At 33.8% G+C, this 25261-nt stretch overlaps 1 protein-coding gene across 9 annotated transcripts; it reads right to left on the reverse strand.

Annotated features, from left to right (window-relative positions):
• Positions 1 to 13677: 13677 nt before the first annotated feature.
• Positions 13678 to 24298, reverse strand: LOC120068817 (uncharacterized). Of its 9 annotated transcripts, none has more exons than XR_016524425.1 (5): positions 22994 to 24298; positions 20302 to 20844; positions 20107 to 20201; positions 19931 to 20022; positions 13678 to 15867 (listed from the first exon to the last, which is right to left on the reverse strand). XR_016524425.1 is itself a non-coding variant. In XM_090306684.1 (4 exons), exons 1-4 carry the CDS (start codon positions 23858 to 23860, stop codon positions 20019 to 20021), a joined length of 1509 nt encoding a protein of 502 aa, XP_090162810.1. In that variant the 5' UTR covers positions 23861 to 24298; the 3' UTR covers positions 19569 to 20018. The 9 variants fall into 9 exon arrangements, 2 of the variants coding, with proteins under 2 accessions (XP_090162810.1, XP_090162760.1); XR_016524362.1 differs by having other exon boundaries at positions 19931 to 20028; XR_016524413.1 differs by lacking the exon at positions 13678 to 15867 and adding an exon at positions 15909 to 16914.
• Between the last annotated feature and the right edge of the window lie 963 nt (positions 24299 to 25261).

Consider the following 25261-nt stretch of genomic DNA (forward strand, 5'->3'; position numbering starts at 1 on the left):
TGTTTTTTTGACATTCCGTTCACGCCATACGAATTTGAAATTACCACGACGAAATTTTCTGCATGCAGATTGTTACTCTCACTCCTTAGGATTTAGTTTTTTCTCACTTCTTTCTCTTACAACTAATTCTTATGCTCTTTGTTCTTGACTCTTGCTCTTTTCTTTTAACTCTTTATGCTCTTACCATCTCTACTAAAATAAAGTAAATAACATTAGAACTTTATGTTCTAGTTAAATCACTTCCATCCGTGCTAGTTCTTATACTGGAAAGTAAAGGAGCAAGGTCAAGGGTTTGAGAACCTAGTACGTGTGCACAATAAGATCATTTCGTTAATTTTTACTGATACCGACATAAACAAAAGGTAGAGAAAAATTTAAATTTTAAAAAGTATGACAGATTCTATTATGAATCATCGGTACTATTATTTCTTTTTCTCACACCGTAAGTTCTATTTTAGAAGCAATTTGGGAATAAATATTCAATTTGGGATAAGATAGCCCATGTTACTTCCTAAATGATTTCTGAATCCCAAACAATGTAGAATAAGGTAAAGCTTATTAATTTTGTGTTAATATAATTATTTATTTAAATATTGTGGATTTTCTCACGTGTAAAAAATGGGATTGCTTATTATGAAATTACTTTAGGCAATTTCGTGGACAATGGACATGGCTGCTTCCCTTTCTATATGCGGCGGCTGATTCATCATTTTGCACATATTTTAGTCTATACTTTGTTTGGTTTGATGTGAAAATCACATTATAAATTCAAATTATTTGAAACTTGTGTAATTTTAATTCTTTTTCCCCTAGGATAATGACATCCTTTATTAATTAAAAAAATTAGAAAAATAGACTCACTTTTTTTTCTTCTTTATTTTCTCCTAATTAAATAATGTATTAATATATATATAACTCAATTAATTAAGATATATATATATTCTTAGTCATATGTTTTAATCTTCCTTCTACATATTTGTGAGTAGGAGAAATACGGAGTTTCTTTCTCTATAGGTTTTTTTTAAATATATTTGCGAGGTGAAAAATCAAATTATTAATCTTTACGATAGTAATTGGTTCTTTATAATTAATTGAATTACGTTCGAATTGACTTCTCTTCTTTATAGTAATAACACTATAATTGAGTACTTTAGGTAACTTGTTTTCAAAGTTATTATGTACAAATATGAAGCAAATTTTCAAAATTTTGTGAATAAATCTTACAAAACATTTATGGTTTTGGATATCAAAGGTTAAAAAATTTAAACATAGTGAAGTGGTTTGAAATCTTAAATCCTATATTTGTAGTACTAATAAATAAATAAATAGTGTATTAAGATACAAAAAAAGCATCTAGATTGTCAAAAAAAAAAAAAAAAAAGAAAAAAAATACTTTTTAGAATTAAGGAAAGAAAGGTAGTTTCAAAAATAGGGATATCAAAAGTTTCAAAAATTGAAAGAAAAATATTTAAATATATAAAAATGTTTTTTAGGGGCAGGAATGGAAATTAGGGATTGAGAAATATAGAGTCGAACAACATTCTAATTTAATAGAAAAATATTGGACGGTAGATTAGGTTTCACATTATTTTATGACATAATAATTTAATAAATGTTTAAAAAAACTTAAATGTAAATTAATTTATTCCGCACGTGCTGAAAATAAACACAAAGATAGAAAAATGAAGGAATGGACGGATTTACAAAAATGATTTATTTTGTTTGTTATTTTTCTTTAAAAGAAATTTGTTTGTCATATTTTCCATTTTCTGGAATTATGATGAATTAGGTTGTTGAGTTTAAAACTTTTGATCAATTTGGTAAAGATTTGGTTTTTAAGTTTTTGTTTTTAAAAATTAGGTCATAGAACCTATTTCCACCTCCAAATTTCTTCATTTGTTATTACTTATTATCAATGTTTAAAAAATCAAGTCAAATTTTGAAACTAAAAGAAGTAATTTTTTAAAAATTATTTTTGTTTTTGGAATTTGGTTAAGGATTCAAACATTGTGGATGCAAATCATGGTAAGAAATGAGAAGGAAATGAACTTAATTTTCTCAAAAACAAAAAACAAAAAACAAAAAGGTTACCAACATGACCTTAATTTTTAAATTTCAATAAACAAGTTTAAAAGGTATTTTAATGATTTTTCCACTATTATTTCTAATAATTATATGAAATTTGAAATATAAAATAATTTTAGGGAGTAGATTATGATTTTATTTTCTTTAAAAGAAGAAAAATAAAATGTCAAAGGAAATAATGATTGGGCTGGGCGGTGTGGGCCCAGACAAAGAGCAAGAGTCACTATCACTACGGATACCAACCTTTTTAATTTCGGACTTCTCGGCCCACCCGAAAACTAATAAATGGACTGACAATGCTAAAAGCCCATTAATATTCGAAAGCGACGTTAAGGAGTAGGTGGGCCGTGGGCCCAAGCCTACTTAGAAAGAAACGGTTTATTTTCTATTTACATATTTACGTATTGGAGAATTTGACCTCAAACATGAAGGTTGATGTGGACCAAAGAGTATAATTGACATCTAATATAAATAGGAACAACGAAGTCAAGAAAAAGCATAATGCAGGTTGAAAGTTGCAACTTATGAACAAAATGAGCTTAGGAAAAGGGACTGGTTTATGTCGTGGCTCATCTAGCATGCTTGGCCTCAGCCTTGCCTTACCAAATACCTAACAAGGCGTACTTTACACATGCCTCAACCCAAGAGAAAATTTTAGGCCCGAAATATAGCCTAAGGAAGATGCTAGGCCTCGACAGCCAAACATGAAATCGGACATGTCCATCGGCCCAGTAGGTTATCTAATTATCCTGAGGCGACTCCAAAACCTTAGGGAACAACATAGGTAAATTTTCGTTATAAATAAATCATTAACTTGGTATGAGGTAATTTGAATCTGCTCTTAAACTTTCTAATTTTCACACTATTTCACTCTTTGACTTAAGCATCATAGCGTATGTGGAAAACATCTTATCGATGTGCAGATTTTATCTCTTGTAGGTCACGTTATTATTACTTCCAAACAAATTCACTATTTGGTGTCACGTGAAAGTGTCATGTGAAAGTCAAGTGCATTTTTCCTGCCCAAAATTTGACATCAACATTACAAGCACTATGCCATTTAATTAAGTTATGCTCATTTTGGTAGAAACGCTTTAATTGATAAGGTTTACAAAATGCTTCTAAATAGTATGTGAGTTTAATTTGGCCATTAATCTAAATAGTCATAAGTTCCAAAAGCATCCATTTTTTATTTTTTATTTTTTTGTTTTTATATTATCATTTTATAAAAACAAATCATGAGTTTTGAAACATACGGGAGTGTTTCCTTTCAGCCGTCAGAACACTATTTTCGTACAAATCTTTTTGGGGCCATTTGGGCCACCAATTTCAATGAATGCAGCGAACTATTATAGCTCCAGTGTTTGAGCCTTTAATTATAATAGTTTGTTTCCAACTATATTAATACTATTTGAAATTACTCTTTATTGTAGTGTTTTTTACGCATTCTCTTTCTTCATTTTTGTTACAATGTTTACTATTTCCTATCCAAACAAAAATAGTTTGCATCATAAACAATAAACATAACTATAATAGCGATTTCCTCAAACATCTTTTTTATTCACTCAAGAAGAAATAATAATAATAATAATAATATTGTTGGGAATGACTAACATAGCAAAATAAAATGCACGAATTAATTGTTGGTGATTAATTTAAAGAATTAATTTCAATTAATTCTAAAATATTTTTTGAAATTAATTTCAATTTTTTTTTTAAGAAACCGATCTTACCTTCCCTTTAAATAGATCTTAATTTTGAAAAGAAAGATATAGAGCAATTTCTATCTTTCCTATTCATATGTCCTTTAAATCTACTGTTTTCTGAGCATAATTTTTATTGATTCCAATCCATTTTTCGGCGAGTGCACGCTTGAAATTAGAAGTTGTGTTAACCTTGGGGAGCAATTAGCATAACAATTAGCACCGAGGTCGTACCGTAATTGCTATTGCTAGTGAAAATTTATTATTTCTTAATGAATAAAAAAATTGAGAGCCCCACATTGGTTGAGACAACAAGGAGATACCTCATCCCTACATTTCCTTATGGGTTTGGGCTCCAAGGGGTACCCAAGTTTTAAAAGGGGTGAGGAGATAGACAAATGAGGGTTTGATAGCCTTTCCACGCGCATTGTTGTTCGTATGAGTGGGCGTGGCATAAATAGTTTTTATTATTTTATTATTATTTTAAAAAATTCCTTTAATTAATAAATTTTCGACCCACATTACTAGTCCATTAATCACCTTTTTTTTCCTCTAATCCATTTTTGATCGATCGGTTTATGCCTCATTAAGATACGCACGTTACTCCCAATTTTATGCATTCATCGTTGGCCTTCAAGGCCTATAAATTGGGCTTTGGTTCTTTAGAGAAGATACACAAAATAATCACAATTCCTGTATTTTCTTTCTTAATCACATTTCTTTTCTACGTTTTCTGAGCACAATTTGGAAGGGTTTGAGCATTTTTTTATCAGTTTCTGGTGCAATTTCGATCGAGACGTATTTGATCTAGCCTGTTTTATCCCAGGGATGACGTGGCTTTCTTTCCAAACTGTTTGCACGAAGGGCATAGCTCCGAAACATCTTAAAGAGAGCTTGATCCGCGACTTAGCCTTTCACAGGTTTTTGTGTTTGCAGGTTTTGTACGCTGCTGAGAATTTCTGAGCTCCTATTCCTGTCACTTCTCGCAGGGTAGTCGTTCCAATAATTTTAAGACCTTGCAATCTATTGCTATTCATGATGACTGTATCAACACAGAACGACATTCTGTCCATCGACCTCAACCGCCCTTTCAAATTTGAAGGGGTACAGTTCAAACGTTGGAAGTAGAAGATGTTATACTTCTACTCCTAGTTAAACAGACAGTGAGTAATTGAAGTTTAACTATAAGAATCGTTAGAGATGCAGTAGCTGTTAACGCGTATGCATGGAGAAGTAGGATTGAGGGGGGAGACATCTCCAAGTCCCTAGGTTTGGTCACAAGGGTAATCCCAACTCACCACACTTGTGCATCGCACACCTTTCGGTGAACAATTACATGTGTCATATCTCTATGACACATGATTGAATGTGCAATGACTCTTGTGATCCACACCTAGCTTATGGAAGTGAAGAAAAAGCTATAAAATAGAAGAAGATAATGGAAATGATATTGAAGGAATTGAAGAGACGCATTGATTACAAAATGTATTAATATCTTAAGCCAAAATGTAATACAATACAAAGGTGAGAAGGAGAGGTGGAAGGCTAGATGTAGGCAATTTCTTGCTTCCATCAGATGTATGTCAAGGCTGCTGGTGGTGCAATGGATGGACGGTGGAGTAAGCCCTCTCGAGCTCTATCTCCAACGAGCTCTGGTCATCTATCGGAGGTGGTTGTGGAAGTGAAGAACTCTTAAAGAAATTCTTGCTTATGCTCTCGCCTGCGATCACAGGAATTTGCCTAAGGCAGAAATCTCAGATTCTTGAACATTGGCATCAAGGCTCTATTTATTGAGCCCAATGCTGACAACTTTGATAATTCCGCTCTGATTAGTCGCCATCACTAACGCGATAGGTGAGAATGTCATCATGATCTGATCACTTGTCAGAAGATCTGTTGTGCAACTCAGATATCTTGAGGTATGCGACCATACTCGTTTCTTCTGAAGGATCAACACATTCCACCCATTCTTTGCGATCATATTTCTATCATGGTTATCATTTTGTAGTTGCGGTAGACTGCAGTGCATGCAACCAACTTTTCTTTATTGAGATCAGCACATGCGATTAACTCCTGCGATAACTACAAAATAGATACTTTGACACAAGATAACATATGATATGGGGTCAGTTAAGATTTTTAGTGTAAATCAACACAAGTTTATTATTTCACATGAATTCTTAGTATTATCATCGCATATTCTGCTCATCTACCCTCTTTATTCTAAGTAAAAGGTTGTGATAGCTTGTATTTCTACAAGCTATCACTTGCATCACGGAGAAGCCAATTGTCTCACAAATGGATATGACCAAACAACAAATCAAAGATGCTACTACTTGGGAAGAAAATGATTTTCTCTAGAAAAAATTATTTTAAATGGTTTGACTGATAATCTATATGACTATTACAACACGATGATCACAGTAAAGGAAGTTTGGGACGCCCCTGTAGAAAAAATACATTACCGAATAGGTTAGTTAAAAAAAAGTATGCTGTCAGCAGTTATTTGAAGTTTCTAATGACGAACGAAAAATCTATGGAGGCTTAATCCCATAAATTGCAGAAGATTGCTCATGAAATCATTAGCGAATGTATGACTCTAAATGAGTAATTTCAAGTTGTTGTTATTATTGATAAGTTATCCCATATGTGGAAGGATTTTAAAAATATACTGAGGCATAAAACCAAGGAATTTTCCTGGGGAAGTCTAATAACACACTTGAGGATTGAGAATGAAGCTCGAAAGCAGGACCAGAGGGAGAAGGTAAACATTGTACTAAGAAAGTCCGCTTTTACTATTTAGAAACCTGAACTAAAGTCAAAGGAAAAACAAGATGAAAGTTCAGAATCGTGGATCCAACAACTAGAAGAATTGAGAGAATCAGGAACCCTCCTCAGGAGAAACGGTACAATTTCTTTGCTTTAATGGTAACAAGCCTGTGCATATGGGCAGAAACTATAGTAAAAGGTGTCATCCTGTTGTGTAGGCGAACTTGATTGTAGAAGAAGTGGTAGCCACGATTCAGAAGTAAATGTAATCAGGGTTTTAAGGGGTGGTGGCTGAACACTGGCGCTACACGCCATGTCTGTCATGATCGTGGTTTATTTAAATCATATTCTGAAACCAAGGATAGAAATATATTGTTGGGGGATCACCACTCAACAATAGTTGCTGGAATCAGCGAGGTAGAACTGAGATTTACCTCTGGAATGACTGTCATTTTGAAGAAAGTTCTGCACACTCCGAAAATAAGGAAGAATCTGGCTATCTCCTCAACAAGGCTGGTTTTACTTAGACCATATGGGCTGACTTATCTACTCCTATTAAAAATAATGTCTTTGTAGGGAAGGGATATGCAATTAATGGGGTGTTCAAACTAAACCTTGATATGAATAAAGCTCAATCTTCTTCTTATATGTTGTGTTCTTTTAATGTTTGGCCTGTTAGGTTTTGTCATGTAAATTAACGAATAATTAGTAATATAAGTAGGTTGAAAATGATTACTAAATTATCAATACAAGATCATTATTCCACATGAATTCTTAGCAAAATTAAAGCATGTTCTGCTCATCAACCCTCATAATTCTAAGTAAAAGGCTACAATAGCTTGTATATCTACAAGCTATCAGATAATTAACTTTTCATATAATATATATTAAACTATATAACTATATATTATATCAAATATAACACATAACCTATAGTTTCTATTCTCTCAAATTCATATAATTAATATTTGAATCATTTTCAAATATTTTTTTCCTCTCAAATAAACTTTATATTATAATGTATCAAAATACATTATAGTAATTATATCATATATAATTAATTCTCTCAATTAATTTGAACAATTCAAATTAATTCAAAAATTGATTCTCATTAATTACCGTTCATCTACAAAGGAGACACCCATTGACTTGTATCTTGAAGCTCCAATGGTACATAAATAATTAATTAACCTCCTTTAATTAAATTATTCACCATCTGTTAACTGTCGGACACTCCACTAAAGACCGATAGTTGCACTCTTTGCACTACAAATATATTTCTGTGTCCATTGGATATAACCAGTCAACGGTACGATGACCCTTCACAAATTGCTCGTAAGTACAACTAGGCCAAAATTACCGTTTTGCCTCTGTAGTTACATCTAACTCCTCAAGTACCACTGATCCCTCTAATGAACAATAAATCATAGTCCAACTATGACCAAACCCTTCTCGAATCAGAAGAGGGTGTGGCATCATATTGTTCAAGCCTCAAAATCAGCCCTTAAGAGAGCAATTTATCTACTTACCCCGATATTGGGGAAGAAGTGAATTCTTTCTTGTATAGCTGTGTTCCCAGCTCCCCAATCATATGAATCCCCAAAATGACAAGCTTGTTGAATCGACGATCTAGCCACTCTCACCATACAAATCAAAGGACTACCTTCATAGGCAAGAGTTCACAACTCACTCAAGATTCAGGTCATGTTACCTATGGGCATCTTAGTGAAATGAAAGTCTTTATTATGAACAGTGTTATATAATGAGACTAAATATTCCGTGATCCGATCTTATACAAACTCCTTTGTATAGAATATCCCCGCTCATATGTCTCCACATGAATAATCAAGATTAGATCATTTGTAGCACTTTACAACAATTGTAACATCTAAAAAGCGGATCATACTTGTAATGTCATAGGATAAGGTATCCAACCTTATCCATCTACTAAAAACCATTTAGGTTATCTCTTAAATATGATCCACCTGTATGTATCTACATATATGTTTAAGCTACAAAGATAACCTTAGATGTTAGTTTATTGATTTGTGGTTAATGCAACTAATTTGAAATAAAATATCACATGTTTTATTATATAAATAAAATGTTTGTATATTACAATTACAAACTATGGGACCCTATGAGATTTAGAGCATCAACCCCAACAGGAACAACCTGAAGGCTTCATAATCCATGGTCAAGAGAATAAGGTATACAAGTTAGATAAATCTTTTTATGACTTGAAACAAGCTTCTAAGCAATGACATGACAAATTTGCTAATCTAATCATATCTAAAGGATTTAAAGTTAATGAAATTGACAAATGTATCTACTATAAGTTTGAAAACAGTATATGCACTATCATATGTTTGTATGTAGATGATTTGTTAATTGTTTAGTCAAACTTACACATTATAAATGATGTGAAATCTATGTTGAGTACAAAATTTGATATGAAAGACTTAGAAGAAGTAAGTGTAATCTTAGGCATAAAAGTGTCTAGGTCTAAAAATGGAATTTCTTTGGATCAACTTCATTATATAGAAAATATTCTAAATAAATATAATTACTTTGAATGTAAACCAACATGTACGCCTTATGATCCTAGTGTTAAATTATTCAAGAACATCGGTGAAGGTGTTAATCAATCTGAGTATGTGACCATCATAAGCAGCCTCAAATATGTTGCTGATTGCACTAGGCCTGATATAGCTTATGCTGTAAGATTGTTATGTAGGCTTACAAGCAGACCCAGTAAAGAGCATTGGAATGCTGTAAAAAAGGTTATGAAGTACTTAAAGAAAACCTCAAACCTTAAATTACATTATCAAAATTTTCTCGCTATCATGGAAGGGTACAACAATGCTAATTGGAACTTCCTCTTAGATGACTCAAAAGCTATCAGTGGCGATATTTTTAATATATCAGGTGGAATTGTTTCTTGGAAGTCTAAGAAATAGATTATTTTAGCACAGTTAACGATGGAGTCAGAAATGATAGCACTAACAACAACTAGTGAAGAAGCAGACTGACTTAGAAGTCTGTTATTAGAGATTTCCTTATGGGAAAAACTAGTACCAGCCATATTGATCCATTGCGATAATACTATGGTAATCGCAAAATTTCAGAACCGATATTACGACAGAAAGAGACAACAATTACGTCATAAGAATAGAACCATTAAAGAGTTCCTCACTACTAGTGCAGTTAGAGTGGATCACATACGGACCGATGAAAACCTGGCAGATCCTTTGACGAAAGGACTAATCAGAGAAAAGATCTTCAAAACCTCAGAAAGAATGGGACTCATGCCTATAGAAAGATGAATCACCTGTGAGGAAAACTCAACTTGTAGACTGGAGATGCCAAGAAACAGGCTTAAAGGGTAATAACTGATCATAAGTGATATGAAATGTATCATTCTAAAAACAATACAGAGTTCCATTTCTATGACCCAAAGTTTTAGAATAATGTTTTGAAGCGTATGAAAGGTTGAACTTAGTTCTTAATGAGATCTATACTTGATGTCAAGTAGAGTACCTAATTACATGAGTACTTTTGATCGATTCACCTATGTGAATATGGAAGTGAAGGTTGCTTCATATGAAATTTTAGGCAAATTCTCTAGAGCGTTCACTAAACGGGTATACACGTGCTAGGCGTTAAAGCATAGACTTTCAAACTACACCTTAATATTGTTGTGTGTGAGATGTTGTTAGAGATAGAGTTCAAAACCAAAACTTACTCTTGTATAGTCTAAATCATCTTCTCTATGTAAAGATTCAAGTCGTAAGATAACTTTGCTTATGCACAGTGTTGTACAGACTGATATTGCTCGATAAAATATTTTTCTTGTGTTTTTAAAATTTTCAAGTGGGAGATTGTTGGTGAAAATTTATTATTTTTTTAATGAAGGAAAAAGAAAAGTGGAGAATCCCACATTGGTTGGGACAACAAATAGATGCCTCCTTATTTACCCTTATCTTTCCTTGTGGATTTGGACCCCAAGGGGTACCCAAGTTTTAGAAGGAGTAAGGATGTAAGTAAATGAGGGTTTGGGGGCCTTTCCACATGCGTGCCACCACCATTTGTCTAGGCGGGCCTTTCTCAATCATAATCCTTTCAGGAAAGTGGTTCTTCTACCGTGCGTGGAGAGATCTAGGTGGATCTAAAGACATTTGATGAATTTGTACTTCAGCGGATGTTTGGATTGGTTGCGATTAAGATGCAAGGTTTTGAAAGATGGGAGATCTAGGTTATTTAGTTTAATGCTACTACTTCTCTCCCCCTGCAAAACTACACTTGTTCACATGGGTGCCAAACATTGTGGTGGAGGCATTATTGGGTTGGTGAATTTCGAAGGCTGCAAAGGATAAAAACAATAAGATCCATGGAAGGAGAGTTGTGTTCAATTCCTTTAATGTACTTGAAGGGTGAAGTTTGCTGGAGATGCTGCAAATTAAATTGGTCAGAAACATTATTCTCGACCTCTTCACTTGATATCATTGAGATTACTAGGCATTCAATTCTTCCTTATCAAAGACTTAATCTCATATTTCCTCGTGAATATTTGATTTTAATCTTATTTTTTTTATGGAAAGAAATTTTGATATAGTTTATATTTTGATTTTATTTTTTGAGTTTGCTAAAAGTTGATCTAAAATTAGGGAAGATTTTCATTCAAAATTGGAAAGTAAAATTAATAAAATTGGAAAAATAGTTATTGGGTAGAATAAATTGACGAAATAATTAAATTATCATAGGTACTTGTGATACATTTCCTTATTTTGTTTCAAATATGTTGAAGATAATTTGATTGGTGGTTTGTTCCACCAAATTCAATTTTTTCATATGGTATTTTTCTACTTCGTGAATATATCTTCTTATCATTGTTGTCTTCAATTTGGCTTGAACATGAAATTTTAAGTACTAGTCTATAATGGGTGTGCTTTATTTAGGTTTCGAGCCTTAATTAAGTTTTAGAATGAATATTTTAGAACTACATAATTTTATTGATCCTAATAAATAGATTTCATTTTATTCTTATTTTTGAAATGGTGTATTGACTAAGTCATCCATCTGAAGGCATGAATTTCGATTTTGTGATGAGTAAATTAGTGGATTGATTTATGCTAATCGTCCTATGTGTTTGTGATACAAAGTTTTTTCAAATTACTAATAATTGGATGATGATGGCAAAAAACTTTTTCAATGTGATTCAAATTTTGATAGAAAAATTTCAAAAAATTCAAATTTATTAAAGATATTTTGGTTGGTAATTTGCTCTACAAATATAACTTAAATTGTTGAGATTTCTCAAACTAATTTGAATAAACTTTAATATAGGTTGGCTTTCCGATATTTTTAAGCTTGATGATATTCAAATTTTTATATATTGTATGAGCGTTTGATAATTTTATTTAATTATTATATTTAAGCATGATATTTCAATATAATGAGTAATAAATTGTCTCATGATAAGTGCAATAAGAAAATAATATTGTTATTATATTGATTCGAGATGTTATTGAATCTACTTGTGTATGTCTAATTAGTATGTTACCATGAATAGAAATAATATTCCATGTTATATTTTACAAAGTTTATGCATGATTTATGTCATAAATTATCATGTTTGGCCTTTAATTTCCATGAAATATTATTATTACTTTTAAATTAAGTTTGGTCCTATAACATTATTTTGACTATCATCTAACTTGCTTATAGTATGAATATATGTAAATTCTATCATTTTATGTGGAAGATTGTAGGATTGATAGTAGTTTGAGATATTGTCTAGCTATAAAATGTGTAATATTTTATAAGACTTTTTTTCTTCAAGATTTCAGTGGGTATATAAGTTAGGATAATTATCTCCATTGGCATGAGGCCTTTTGGGGTGGAACCAAAAGTAAAGTCATAAGAGCTTACCACTGTAGAGTCATGCTCCTAGTTTAGCTATGTTGGTATAATCCTCAGGTGTCGAACAAAGATGTAGAGAAGCCTCAAAAGTAGTCATAACGTGATTTATATTTTAATTTTATCATATAGGTAATGTGCTCTAGTGAAGAGGAGTTAGCCTAGATAAGAGTTAGATAGATGAATGACTATTTGAAAGGAGGCTCGGTGGTCCTTTGTCTGAGGAAGAAATGTCGGGAATGTGACCAAAATCTCATATTTGTTAGATAAGGAGATGATAATGGGTACATAGATGGACATATATATAATTTCAGTTGATTAAAAGTACAAAATCTTTATTTTATTAAGCATACCTAGGATCTTGAAAAGAGAAAATGAAAACTTCATGGATTTAGTAGAATTTCTTAAAGGAAATAAACCAGTTAGGTTTAAATGGATATTCAAATATTTTGATGTATATTCTCATATGACTAAAATATTTGAAATAGCTACTACAAAGTCTTGTTAGTATTTGTATAATACATCACATGGATATAAAAAAGTCATTTACTAAAGTTGTTTGAGCTAATTATGTGAATATTTGTTAATATCCTTTGATACATGTGTTTGCTCAAATTTATTTGAGCTGACCGTGTGATTATCTGTTTGTATGTTGATGAATATTGATCTTTGATACAAACATAGATGTAAGTAATGATACTAAGTTATTTATGTCCTCACAATTTGAAATGAAAGAATTATGTGAGGCTAATGTAATGCTTTGTATTATTAAAAAAGGATTTTCTTTATGTTAACTGAAAACTGTTAAAGAGAAATGTTCTTGTAAGAAAACTTTCTGATTCAAGTATGAGTCTTAAGAAAAATAAGGAAGATGTATTTCTCGATCTGAATATGCATAGATTATAGGAAGTGTTATGTTTTTTATGAACTATACTAGACCTATTATTGCATATATTGTGAGAAGATTGAGTAGATATACACATAATCCTGATAAAGATCATTTTATTGCTCTTTGTCATTTGTTAAGATATCTTAATCGTACAATAGATTATTGTTTGCATTTTAATATATTTTTTTTTATCATATTGGAGTCAGGGATGATCAAAGAAGCAGTAATAAACAGAATAAGGAGGCAGCCTTTCGAAGGAAAATCCTTTGTATATTTTAGTGCATAGTTTAGACACCTAGGTATAGGTTTATATATATATTTAACCAAAGAATAGCCAAATTGGGCTGAGTAAAATAAAAAGAAAATACATTGTACAGTCCATAAAAGGAAATCATAAATTTGACTGTTGTAGTGAGCATCATTGGGTTGTTTGTGTGTGGGCTGTAGGTTGTAGGTCACTGGGCTGAGCATTTGGGCTTTGGTTCTCCTTCACATCCCCTCTCAAACGAGCGGGTAATTTTGTTACCCCGAGTTTGGACCGAAAATAAGAAAATTGAGAGTGGGAGAGCAGCTTCGTCAGACAGTATGCTACTTGGTCAGCTGAGGGTATGTACCGGACATCAAGTGCTCCTTCAAGTACCTTGTCCCGGACAAAATGTACGTCGATCTCAATATGTTTAGTCTTGACATGGAAAACTAGGTTGGTGGTGAGAGCACCAGCACTAATATTATCACACCAAAGTGTTGGTTTAGAGACAGTAGGAAAGCCAAGCTCGAGTAGAAGCTGTTTGAGCCACTCTATTTCAGCAAAGGCATGTGCAAGTGCTCGATATTCTAATTCGATGCTGGACCTTGCCACGGCAGTTTGCTTCTTAGAAGACCAAGAGACAGCGGTGTTGCCCAAGTATACACAGTAGGCAGCTATTGAACGTCTATCATCAACATTTGAAGCCCAATCTGCATCAGAGAAGGCTGTAATAGAAAGATCTTTTGCTGGTGAAATCGGTAGGCCATGGTTTTTGGTGCCACTTAGGTACCGAAGAACTCTTTCCACTCCTTGCCAATGAACATCGGTTGGTTGCTTCAGGAATAAGTGAGATGATTAACAATGTAAGCAATATCCAGTCTGGTAGAGGTGAGATATTGGAGTGCTCTAATGGTGCTGCAGTACATAAAGGGATTAGGTAATAGGGTGCTGTCAGATATTGAAAAATGTTTACTTATAACAGAGGGAGTTGGGGCCAGTTTGAGGTGTTGGAGTTCCAGTCGTGAGAGAAGATCATCAATGTATTTGCTTTGAGTTAGGAGAAGACCGTAACTGACAAGAGATGCTTGAATCCCAAGAAAATAGCTAACTGGACCAAGATCTTTGAGAGCAAAGGTTTTTTCTAGCCAGGCAATAACATTGTTGATAAGTGAATGGCTATTACCTGTAATGATTACATCATCTACATAAATTAACATGAGGATAATGGTTGAACCTTCCTTGTAAATCAGTAAAGAAATATCAGCATGACTACTGTGGAAACCCCATGAGTATAGAGTATCCTTGAGTGTTGTATTCCAAGCTCGAGGAGCTTGCTTCAGCCCATAGATGGCTTTGTGCAGCTTACATACATGGTTGGGCAGAAATTGATTAGCATACCCTGGTGGTTGAGTCATATAAACGTCTTCTTCTAGATGGCCATTGAGAAAAACGTTGTTGAAATCTAGTTGCCCAATGTGCCAGTTATAGGATGCAACTAGTGTAAGAATGACTCTGATGGTGGTGGCTTTGACCACGGGGTTGAAAGTTTCGAAGAAATCATCGCCAGGGTTTTGGTGGAACCCCTTGGCAACCAGTCGAGCTTTGTGCCTTTAAATAGATCCATCAGAGTTCCTTTTGAGTCTGAAATACCCATCGACAACCAACAATAGTTTTGTGAGTAGGTGCTGGCACGAGGTCCCAAGTGTGGTTGTTGTTTAGAGCTTGAATCTTCAAGTCCATTGCATTTTTCCAAGTCGGAGTGGTTAGTGCATCACTTAATTTTGTTGGTTTAGTGAGGGTGCAGTCACGAATTGTAGTTTTTGTCATCCATACTTTCGGCTTGAAGATTCTAGCCTTGGCATGGGTTATCATTAGGTGGCCTGGAGGTACTGGTGGTGTATGAGAGGTTTGGCCTTCAGGAGATGGAATATTTAAGTGAGTGGAGGGCGATAGTAGGGAGGGGTTGGGCAGTGGCAGCAGATTGGAGGGTGAGGCCAGTGGAGATGGGTTTGCTGATTTGGGTGAGTGTAGGGTAGATGAAGGGAAGGGAGGTATGCTTGGCAGAGGTGAGGATGAGGTAAACTGGTTTGGAGTTGGACAGGGGCTGTGAGGTGAGGCTGGGATATTTGTTGGACTGGTTTCAGTATTGAGTTATGGAGATGGACAGTGTGGTGGTTGATCATGCTAAGGTGGTGGTGGATAAATTAAATATGGTTGGGCAGTGGGTTGGGACTGTGCTGGTTCTGCTGCAAAACCTGAAACAAAGGGAAAAAACGTTTCATCAAACTCAACATGCCCTGATATAATGGTTTTCCCCGATTGTGTTAGGCATTTGTGACCCTTATGAATTGGACTAGGCCCAAGATACACACATCTTTCTAACTTATATTGAAACTTTTGACTATTGTATGGTCTGAGATAGGGATAACAAACACAGCCAAAGGTTCTTAATTCAGAAAAATTCAACTGTTTGTGAAGAAGTTTTTCTATTGGAGACTTTCCTTTTAGACTTTGTGTGGGCAGTCCATTAATAATAAAGGTAGAGGTCATGAATGCATCCCACCAAAAATTTAGGGGCATGAAGGCTTGAGCTAATAGAGTCAGTCCCATTTCGACAATATGCCTATGTTTCCTTTCTGCCCGTCCATTCTGCGCAAAGGTATATGGACAAGATAGTCTTAAACTGACCCCTAAAGTATTACACAACTGATGTATTCTTTTAAATTCTCCCTCATTATCTATTTGAAAAGCTTTGATGGTTATTCCAAACTGAGTTTTGACCATATTAAGGAAGTGAGTAAAGGCAGCATAGGTGTCACTTTTCAGTTTTAAAGGATATATCCAAGAAAATCTACTATAGTTATCAAGAAAATGAACATAATAACGATATCCATCAGATGACATTACTAGTGCAAGGCCCCACAAGTCAGAGTGTACTAAATCAAAGGGTGAAGATGCATGAGATGAAGAGTTGGGGAAGGGAAGAGCATGGGACTTGCCATATTTACATGCTTCACAAAAAGTAAAGACTTCATTAACTTTTACTGGCAGTTTACATTTTCTAACTACATCATTGATGACTTTTAGAGATGAGTGTCCAAGCCTTCTATGCAAAACTTCCTTGAACACGACTACATTAGCACTATGACTTTGAGAAACAGCAGAACAAGCCATTATTTACCATCCAATATTGAGCGGGAACTATGCAACTTCACTTTACTGCCAGTGGCTCTTGTTGTTTTCAACTTATATAACCCTTCATTGAGTTCCCTCTTCAGCACCACCTTGCCCGTATGGATATCCTTAACAAAACAACAGTCATCAAGAAACTCAATATCCATTTTATTGTCCTTAGCTAGCTTTGAAACACTGATAAGGTTCTTAGCTATTTGAGGCACACATAAAACATTTTCCAAATGAACTATACCAGTATCAGTCATAAGAGAACAAGAACCAACATGAGAAATGGGAAGAATACTTCTATTACCTACTGTTACTTTTTCAGTACCTCCGTATTCAGATGAATAAGTCATGTTGTTTGTGTCACTGGTGACATGGTTGGAGGCTCCGTTGTCCATATACCATCCAGGATCAACAACTAACTCAGGGGTGGCCAAAAAGGGGTTGATGTGCGTTGCCATGAGAGCTTGATTGAGTGGTGGGTGTTGGTTATCAAATGGTGGCCTTGAAGTTTGATTTATGTTGATTTGCTGTGTATTCTGACTAGAGGTAAAGTTTATGTTCAGCAATTTGTAATAATTAAGGGCAGTATGACCCTGTTTGAAACAGATTTGGCATGTAGGTCTATTGTTGCTAACCCCATTCCATCGACCCCTGCCTCTACCACGACCATTTTCCTTTTGCCCACTATTTTAGAAGGAAGGTCGAGTACTGGGGCTGTTTTATTGCTTGTTCCTGTTGTGAGGCTGACTATTGGTGTGGCTGGTTGTGAGATTGACAGTGGAAAAAGCACTACCTAGTGAGGTTGCTTTGCTTGTATTCTGTAGTTTAAGCCGGATTTCAAAGCTTAGTAATTCCAAGTGTATGTCTGCCAATTTCAGTTCAGCTCTTCCTTGCAATGTAGCCACAATGGGGTTATATTCTTCATCCAATCCTATCAAGTCTTGAGACACTAATGATCTGAGGGAAATCAGGTTGCCAGACAGCTCCAAATTATTAGCATGACTCTTCATTGTTCTAAGATAATCGTTCATTTTCATTGATCCTTTTTGGGTGGTTTGGAATACTTGACGAAGGTAGTCACCCTCGGCTCGGGACTGAATCCCAAACAACTCCTGAATTGCACTCCACAAACTAACTTGTGTTGCAACTTCTACAGTCATAGAATTATATAGCAGCCCAAAATCAACTGATCAGTAGCGATCCAAGACAAATACAGGGGACTTGCCGTAGGGACTGAAGTAGAGGACGAGCTCAAAGCTCCGAAACCACCATCAGGCTGTTGATCGACGCTCACACCAGCTCCAAAAACTTGGTTTGTGACTCCCTCTCCTTGCTTAGTCATCATTGGAGGGAAAATGTCTTCTCCGGTCAAGTGTCCTTCCAACCGGTAGTGTCTCAAAATCGATAAGGCCAAGTTCTTCTAGAGAAGGAAGTTTCCACGGTCCAGCTTGATTGTAGTTATCTGATTAAACAGTTGGTTCAACGGTGGGTTGTTGTAGGTAGGGCTGATGAATTGACTGCTGGCATTGAATTGATTTGAAGAGGCGTTTGCCATCAGCTCTGATACCAAGTCAGGGATGATCAAAGAAGCAGTAATAAGCAGAATAAGGAGGCAGCCTTTCAAGGGAAAATCCTTTGTATATTTCAGTGCATAGTTCAGACACCTAGGTATAGGTTTATATATACATTTAACCAAAGAATAGTCAAATTGGGCTGAGTAAAATAAAAGAAAAATACATTGTACAGTCCATAAAAGGAAATCATAAATTTGACTATTGTAGTGAGCACCGTTGGGCTGTTTGTGTGTGGGCTGTAGGTTGTAGGTCACTGGGCTGAGCATTTGGGCTTTGGTTCTCCTTCACAATTGGAAGGGTAGTATATGCAAACTGGGCAACTTAGAATGACAAAGTAAGCTTTACTAGTGGATATGTGTTCTTATTGGGTAGAGGAGCTACTTCATGGAAGTGTGAATTTATTGCTCTAGAATTAGTAGGACATCAGTATGAGTGGCTTAAGAGCCTACTGGGATATGTACCATTGTGAAGAGCATTAGTATGAATGGCTTAGAAATCTATGGAAAGATGTACTATTGTAGGGCGACATCAGTACCAGTCTCTTTGCACTATGACTCATAGCTACCATAATGTGTCTAATGACAAAACACCTTAAACATGGAATTTTGGAACAGTTGTTGAGAGAAGGAATTATCTTCTTGAAGTTTGTGAGGTCTAAGAGGAACTCGGTGGATCCTCTAACCAAAGGCCTAACAAGGAGAATAATTATAGAATTTTTAATAAGTATGGGACTCAAACTCTTGTAGTGGTCCATAGCACTTTATCTAGGCGATATGTTGCATAGATGTGTTGGTCGATAACCCTTTATTTAGGTGGTCCTAGTACGGACTTGACAGATAAAACTAGAACCTTTAAATACCATAGCTCTTTCTTTGGGTGGTCCTGATATGGACTTGATGGATAGATGTAAAATCTTTATAGCTCAGTTTTTGAGTTGTTTGTCTTTGACAAACTTAATGAAGTTGGTCTTGGTATGGACGAAATGTGAAGTCTTCATAGCTCAATTTTTTAGTGGTCTGTTGCGATAGACTTGATGAAGCAATTAACATGATTGTGAAGGTGTAGCTGCCTTCTATGAAAAAGTTTAAGAGTCTTTTTCTCTCTAACAAAGTTGTTACCCCATTTCACTATATATCAATTCAAATCGATAAGATATTGATGTTTAAGTTTGGTCTCCTAACTTCTGCTTAGAAAACAGGTTTCATAAAATGTTTTTTTTTGTTTGTTTGCTATACCAGTTATTTGTTGGGGGGAATGTTGGGAATGACTAACATAGCAAAAGAAAATACACAAATTAATTGTCGGGGTGATTAACTTCAAGAATTAATTTTAATTCTTAAACCATTTTAAAAACTAATTTCAAAACAGTTTTTTTTTTTTAGAAATCGATCTTACATTTCCTTTAAATAGCTCTTATTTTTTAAAAGAAAGATATAGAGCAATTTTTATCTTTCCTATTCATATGTTTTTCCTCTAAATCTACTCTTTTCTAAGCATAATTTCCATCAATTTCAATCAATTTTTTGTTCAGTGGATGCTTGAAATTGGAAGTTGTGTTAACCTTGAGGAGCAACCGGCACATCGATTAGTACCGAGATGTCGTAATTGCTTTCCGGACAGTGGTTCTTTCACGGCACATAAATTTTTCATTATCTGTATCTAACAAATAAGAAGAAGAAGAAGAAGTTACATCAATGTCCACTAAAAAATAAACTACAAAAAGGGCAACGAGATTACCCGATTATTTCATCTTCTTCACATTCTCCTATTTCAACTAACATTTCACCTTGTTTTTCTGGCCCCAAAATTCTACAGCATTGCCTTCTTGGAGCCTGAACAACATACAAAATAATAAATAAAAAAGTTAAATCAACTGTAAAATAATATACTACAATATATATATATATAAAATAAAAATTTTCCTCCTAGTACCTTGTCCCATAAAAGTGGATCGGGTTTTCTCAAGACATCTACTATTTCTATCATTGCATGATCCGACAGCTTCCACTTGCATTCGGGTTCGGGTATTCGGTAGTGAGTGTATCGGCTAACCGTCTGGTTTGTACTCGCATTGAATGTGATATTGTGTAAATAGTAAACAAAGGGAGTTTGGCAAGCATCGAGGCTAATCGATCTGGTGTTGAAGGCGTGAGCGGAGGTGCCCGCGTTAGGGTACCAATTGAGGAAGGTGGTGGCCGGAAGTTGGACGTCCCTGGGGAATAATTTGGTGAGAAATATTTGAACAGCGTAGCCCCATGCAATGGAAACAGTCCAAAGCCCAGATTTGTGGTAGCATATGGATTGCTGCATGAGCCCAGCGGAGTCCAGATTCATTGGGGGCCCAAGTTTTTGTAGGGCCTCAAAACGGCCCATTTCAGGGAATATTGGATCCACTATGTCCAAGTGGTGAAGAGAGACCAAAGGTGCCAATGGATGGGCCGTCAGGAGCCCAAATAGATTGCCGTAAACATCGCACTAATCATAATATAATGAAAATTTGTCTATTAAATTATATATACTTATTTAATTAACATTAAATTATTCATTTTGTGATTTGTGACTATTTGGTTCCTTACCTTTTAAAAGTATTTAATAGATTCTTAAACTTTTAATTTTGTATCTAGTAAGTCCTACACTTCCATTTTTTTGTGTCTAGTTCCCATATTGTATTTGTTTCTTTTTTTTTTTAAGAAAAAAAAAAAGAATCAATAGATGTTTTTAAGACATACAATTGAAATTTATGTCTAATGAAACCCTAAACATAAATATTTGATTTTGTATCTAATAGGACCGTAAATATTTTTTTAAAAAAAATATTGAACATATGAGATTTGTTAGATATATAGTTGAAGATTCACGAATCTATTAGACACAAATTGAAAAATTAATGACTTTGTTAGACACATTTAAAAATTTAGAGAACTTTTGTACATAAAATTTAAATTTCGTGGACCAATTAAATCATTTTAAAATCTTAGAAATAAGAAAGATACAATTCTCAAATCCATAATAGACGTGTTGTTTTCAAATATAGGAGTATGAACCAAATTATTTACAAATATAGCAAAATGTCACTGTCTATCATTGATATTGATCAATGTCTATCACTATATATCATTAATAGTTAGTAATATTTTACTATATTTAAAAATATTCAAATAATTTTACCATTTAAAATAATCACTCTTCTTATAACTAGCCTTCTATTAAATTTGGTTCTAGAAATTCTAAAATTGAATGAGGATGAATTGACAAGAAGCTTGTGGCGGTTTCAACCGTCAATTGACGAAGTATTAAAAGTGATTTGACTTTTGATTCCTGCATCCATGTTGGTAATGGATCAACAACGGAGTCCAAATTAATGGACTTTAGTGTCCACCTACACACCTAAGGCCATCTTAGCAATTTTTAGCCTCATACATATACATGTACACACATCATAATTTTAGTCGAGTTAAATTACATCATAATTTTAGTCGAGTTAAATTAGAAGTTTGAATTCTATCTCATTTAATGGGTAAAATCGAGAATAAAAGATAATATTTGAGTTTGAATTCTATCTCATTTAATGGGTAAAATCGAGAATAAAAAGATAATATTTGAGAACATCTTAAAATATATCAATCTCTATGCATCCCCTTCTCATAGTTCACACCGAAAAATTAATTAAAATAATTTAAAGAAATTTTCACATAAAAAATTACGATTGGACAACTTAATATAATGTATAAAGATAGATGATGTCCGAGATATATTTAAATATTATTTTTAGAGTAAATGACACGTGGTTATTCTTTCAAAAGTTGAAAAATGCAAATTACATGTATCTATTCGTTGTAAAAAAAACAATGTTTTAATTTTACTCATTAAACTTAAAAGTTAATAAGTAGTTAAATTAATATATTTATGTTAGTCGAATCACCTTTTTTTCCCTTTTTATTAGAGATTTATAGTTAGAAGTAGTAATACTTTTGTAGGTGTTGTATTTTATAACGATTCTATGGGGGGAAATGGAAAAAAATGACTCTATGGCTTTATTTGAAAGTTTTTTGACTTGAATTTGAAAATATCATGCGAGTACAAAGACTTCATAGCAAAATGCTATTTATATTTTACTACTGAATTTTGTGTAAATATATTATTACTGGATTTTGTTAGTTAAATATTACTTTTATTTTGTTAAAATATCATTTTTCTTTCGGATTAGATTTGATCTCTAAACTTTCATAGAACTAACAATTTAGCCCATAAATAAAAGTTGATAATGATTTAGTCCTTAAATTTCAAATTTGTAACAATTAAATTTGTAAATTTTAATAAATAATTATTTAATCCGTATACTATGAAATTTGTAAGAAAAATATCATCAAAATTAAGCGTCAACTTTAATGATGTAATGACTTAGTCTCTATAATTAAAAAAAAAAAAAAAATTGATTAATTTATCGAACTTTCATTAAATTTTAATAATAGAAATTAAATTATTAAAAATTATAGATTAAAGACTAAACTATTATGATACATTTGAACTAAAGTTTGGATTTGGTTTTTTGATCTAGAGTAAAACTGAAGTAGGAGTGTGAATGAAGCGCCAGTAATGGAATTGGAAAGCGATAAAAACGCACCTGGTGAAATCCTGGTTCTCTGGTGAGAGGAACGCCGAGCTCCGCCATGCAAGCCTGAATCCGATCATCGGAACCGTATAATTTCGGATACCTCTGCAAGCAATTATCCTGCATTTTCTCCAGTTCTTTCGCCAATGGATAACTTATAGCGAATCCACCTCCGCCGTAAGCCATATTGTAAGAGAAATGCATATTCTGTAAATGACTTTCCGACGAACTTCCGATATAGTAAAATTGATTATCATCGTACTTCCGCAACACCTTCACCAAGTTATCGACGGCGAAAAAAGTGTCATCGTCGCCCATAACAATCCACCGTACCTCTGCCCTAGCGAAAAGCCCTAGCCTCAAAGTTTCAGAGACAATTCGCGAAATCCGTATCGCAGATCTATGCCCTTCCGGATTTTCGTAAAGAAATTCAGAAGTATCACTGGAAATCATTACCGTCGGGAGGAAGTCATCGTCGCCGGCGCTTTCCACTGCCTCATCTAACCAGACGATTCCTCGCATTTCGTTGGATCTCCACCATAGCTTGATGTAATTTTTTCTGTGATTCCAAAGCTTAGCGGAAGCGGCTATGCCGAAAATTACATGAGAGATATTTGTTTCCTCTCGAGGCTTCGGCAATAGCGATTCTGGTGCCGGATCAAGAACAGAGTCGTCGATTTTCATGGATGAAGATGAAGATCCACGGCTGCGACAATAAAATGAAGAATAATAGAGAAATTTTGGAGAGTAAAATAAACAGATCATCGAGAAGAACATAAGGAGGAAGTAAAGCATCAACATCGGAAGAGATTTAATCGAGGCGGTGAGAGGATTTCTCTCCAACGGACGATCATGTGCATTTTTCTGACGGATTTTCATTGCTGATGAAACTATGAATTCCCGCGTTTTCTTAACGATTTTCTCGAGAAAGTGAGAGAAAATTAAAGCTGAGAAAATCAGTAATTTGATCGCTGCAATTCGAACTTGCGATTCGTACTTAGTTTTCGAAAATTTGGCTCGTTTCTCTCAAATTGATTCAAATCATCCGGTTTTAAAATGGAGAGAAGAAAGGTAATGGAATACCTTGGCGGTTTGCTTCATTTGTGTCTGTACTGTCCGTGAGGAACTGGTTTAATTACGATTTTAAATCTAATTTATGAGGTTTTTTTTTTTCTTTTTAAATTTTCTAATTTATGATATTAAATTACAAAGTTAGACATATACTTCAACAATTTTGAAAAGATTATTAAATTACAAGTTTGGAAATATAATCTCTCATGCTTATATTTATTTGGTATTTGAACTTTGAACTTAGGATACGTTTTTTAAATTTTAATGTGTTTAATAAGTCCAAAATTATAAAATATCTATAGATGTGGAATTTTTTATTTTGTATCAAATATATTAATATGTATCATATTTGAAATGTTAAAAATTTATTGAAAGTTGTTCAAGGAAAGACCTAAAATCTAAGGTGAGCCCAAGGCCAAAGGGTAACAGAAAAAGGCATGGGGAGCACGTGTCCCATAATAAAAATGTAATTGTCTCGGGGTTTGGACCGACCAGTCAAGTCGAAAATAAACGAGTTGAGATTGGATTGATATCTTGCAACTTCGAGCACCATAAATTTCTCTGACACACATCTACGAGTGTGTATTAGAAGATTGGCTAATTAGCCTCATTTAACCCCTCAAAGAGAAGAGTAAGTAATATATATAAAAAAAAAAAAAAAGATTTGATTCTAATTATTCTGATATTTATTAAATACAAACCTAAGAGTTTAGGAACTAAAATTTTTAATTTAGCAAATTTATCAAGATTATTAAAGTCAATATAACTCAATTGAGATAAAATAGTGCAATCAACCTCAATTCAAAGTTTCAAATTCTCGATCCAACTTCTTTTTTTTTTCTTTTTCTTTTTCTTTTCTTTTCTTTTTTAAAAAGTAAAGTTATAAGGAGTTTTTCAAGAAATAAAACAATATATTGTTAGAATAAATCCGATTTAGCATATCATATTATTCATCTATCATTATGATGATTGGCTATGTTTGTAATGAAGACAATTCTGATTTGGGATGATTATGCGAAAGCAATTTATTTTATATTTGGATGATTTGAGATTAGGTGTAACTGATGTATTAATTGTTTGTCATTTTCGTGTACTTTTTAAATTTGGTTAAATCTGTCAAACAAAAAAAAAAAAACAAACAAATTTTTGTTTAGATTTAAAAATGTGTTTGTAAGAATGTTTTTATTTATTCAATATTCAGGTTAATAT

Source organism: Benincasa hispida, chromosome 1, assembly GCF_027475165.1.
Source record: "Benincasa hispida cultivar pf3 chromosome 1, pf3_genome.v1.1, whole genome shotgun sequence".
Taxonomy (NCBI): domain Eukaryota; kingdom Viridiplantae; phylum Streptophyta; class Magnoliopsida; order Cucurbitales; family Cucurbitaceae; genus Benincasa; species Benincasa hispida.

Bases quoted from the DNA above. Each gene is read 5' to 3' on its own strand.
- LOC120068817 (XM_090306634.1), bottom strand. From the start codon at position 23,860: ATGAAAATCCGTCAGAAAAATGCACATGATCGTCCGTTGGAGAGAAAT. The intron at 20,845-22,993 runs GTGCGTTTTTAT...TATTATGATTAG, and splicing joins GAGAACCAGGATTTCACCAG to TGCGATGTTTACGGCAATCT. The intron at 20,202-20,301 runs GTACTAGGAGGA...TATGTTGTTCAG, and splicing joins ATCCACTTTTATGGGACAAG to GCTCCAAGAAGGCAATGCTG.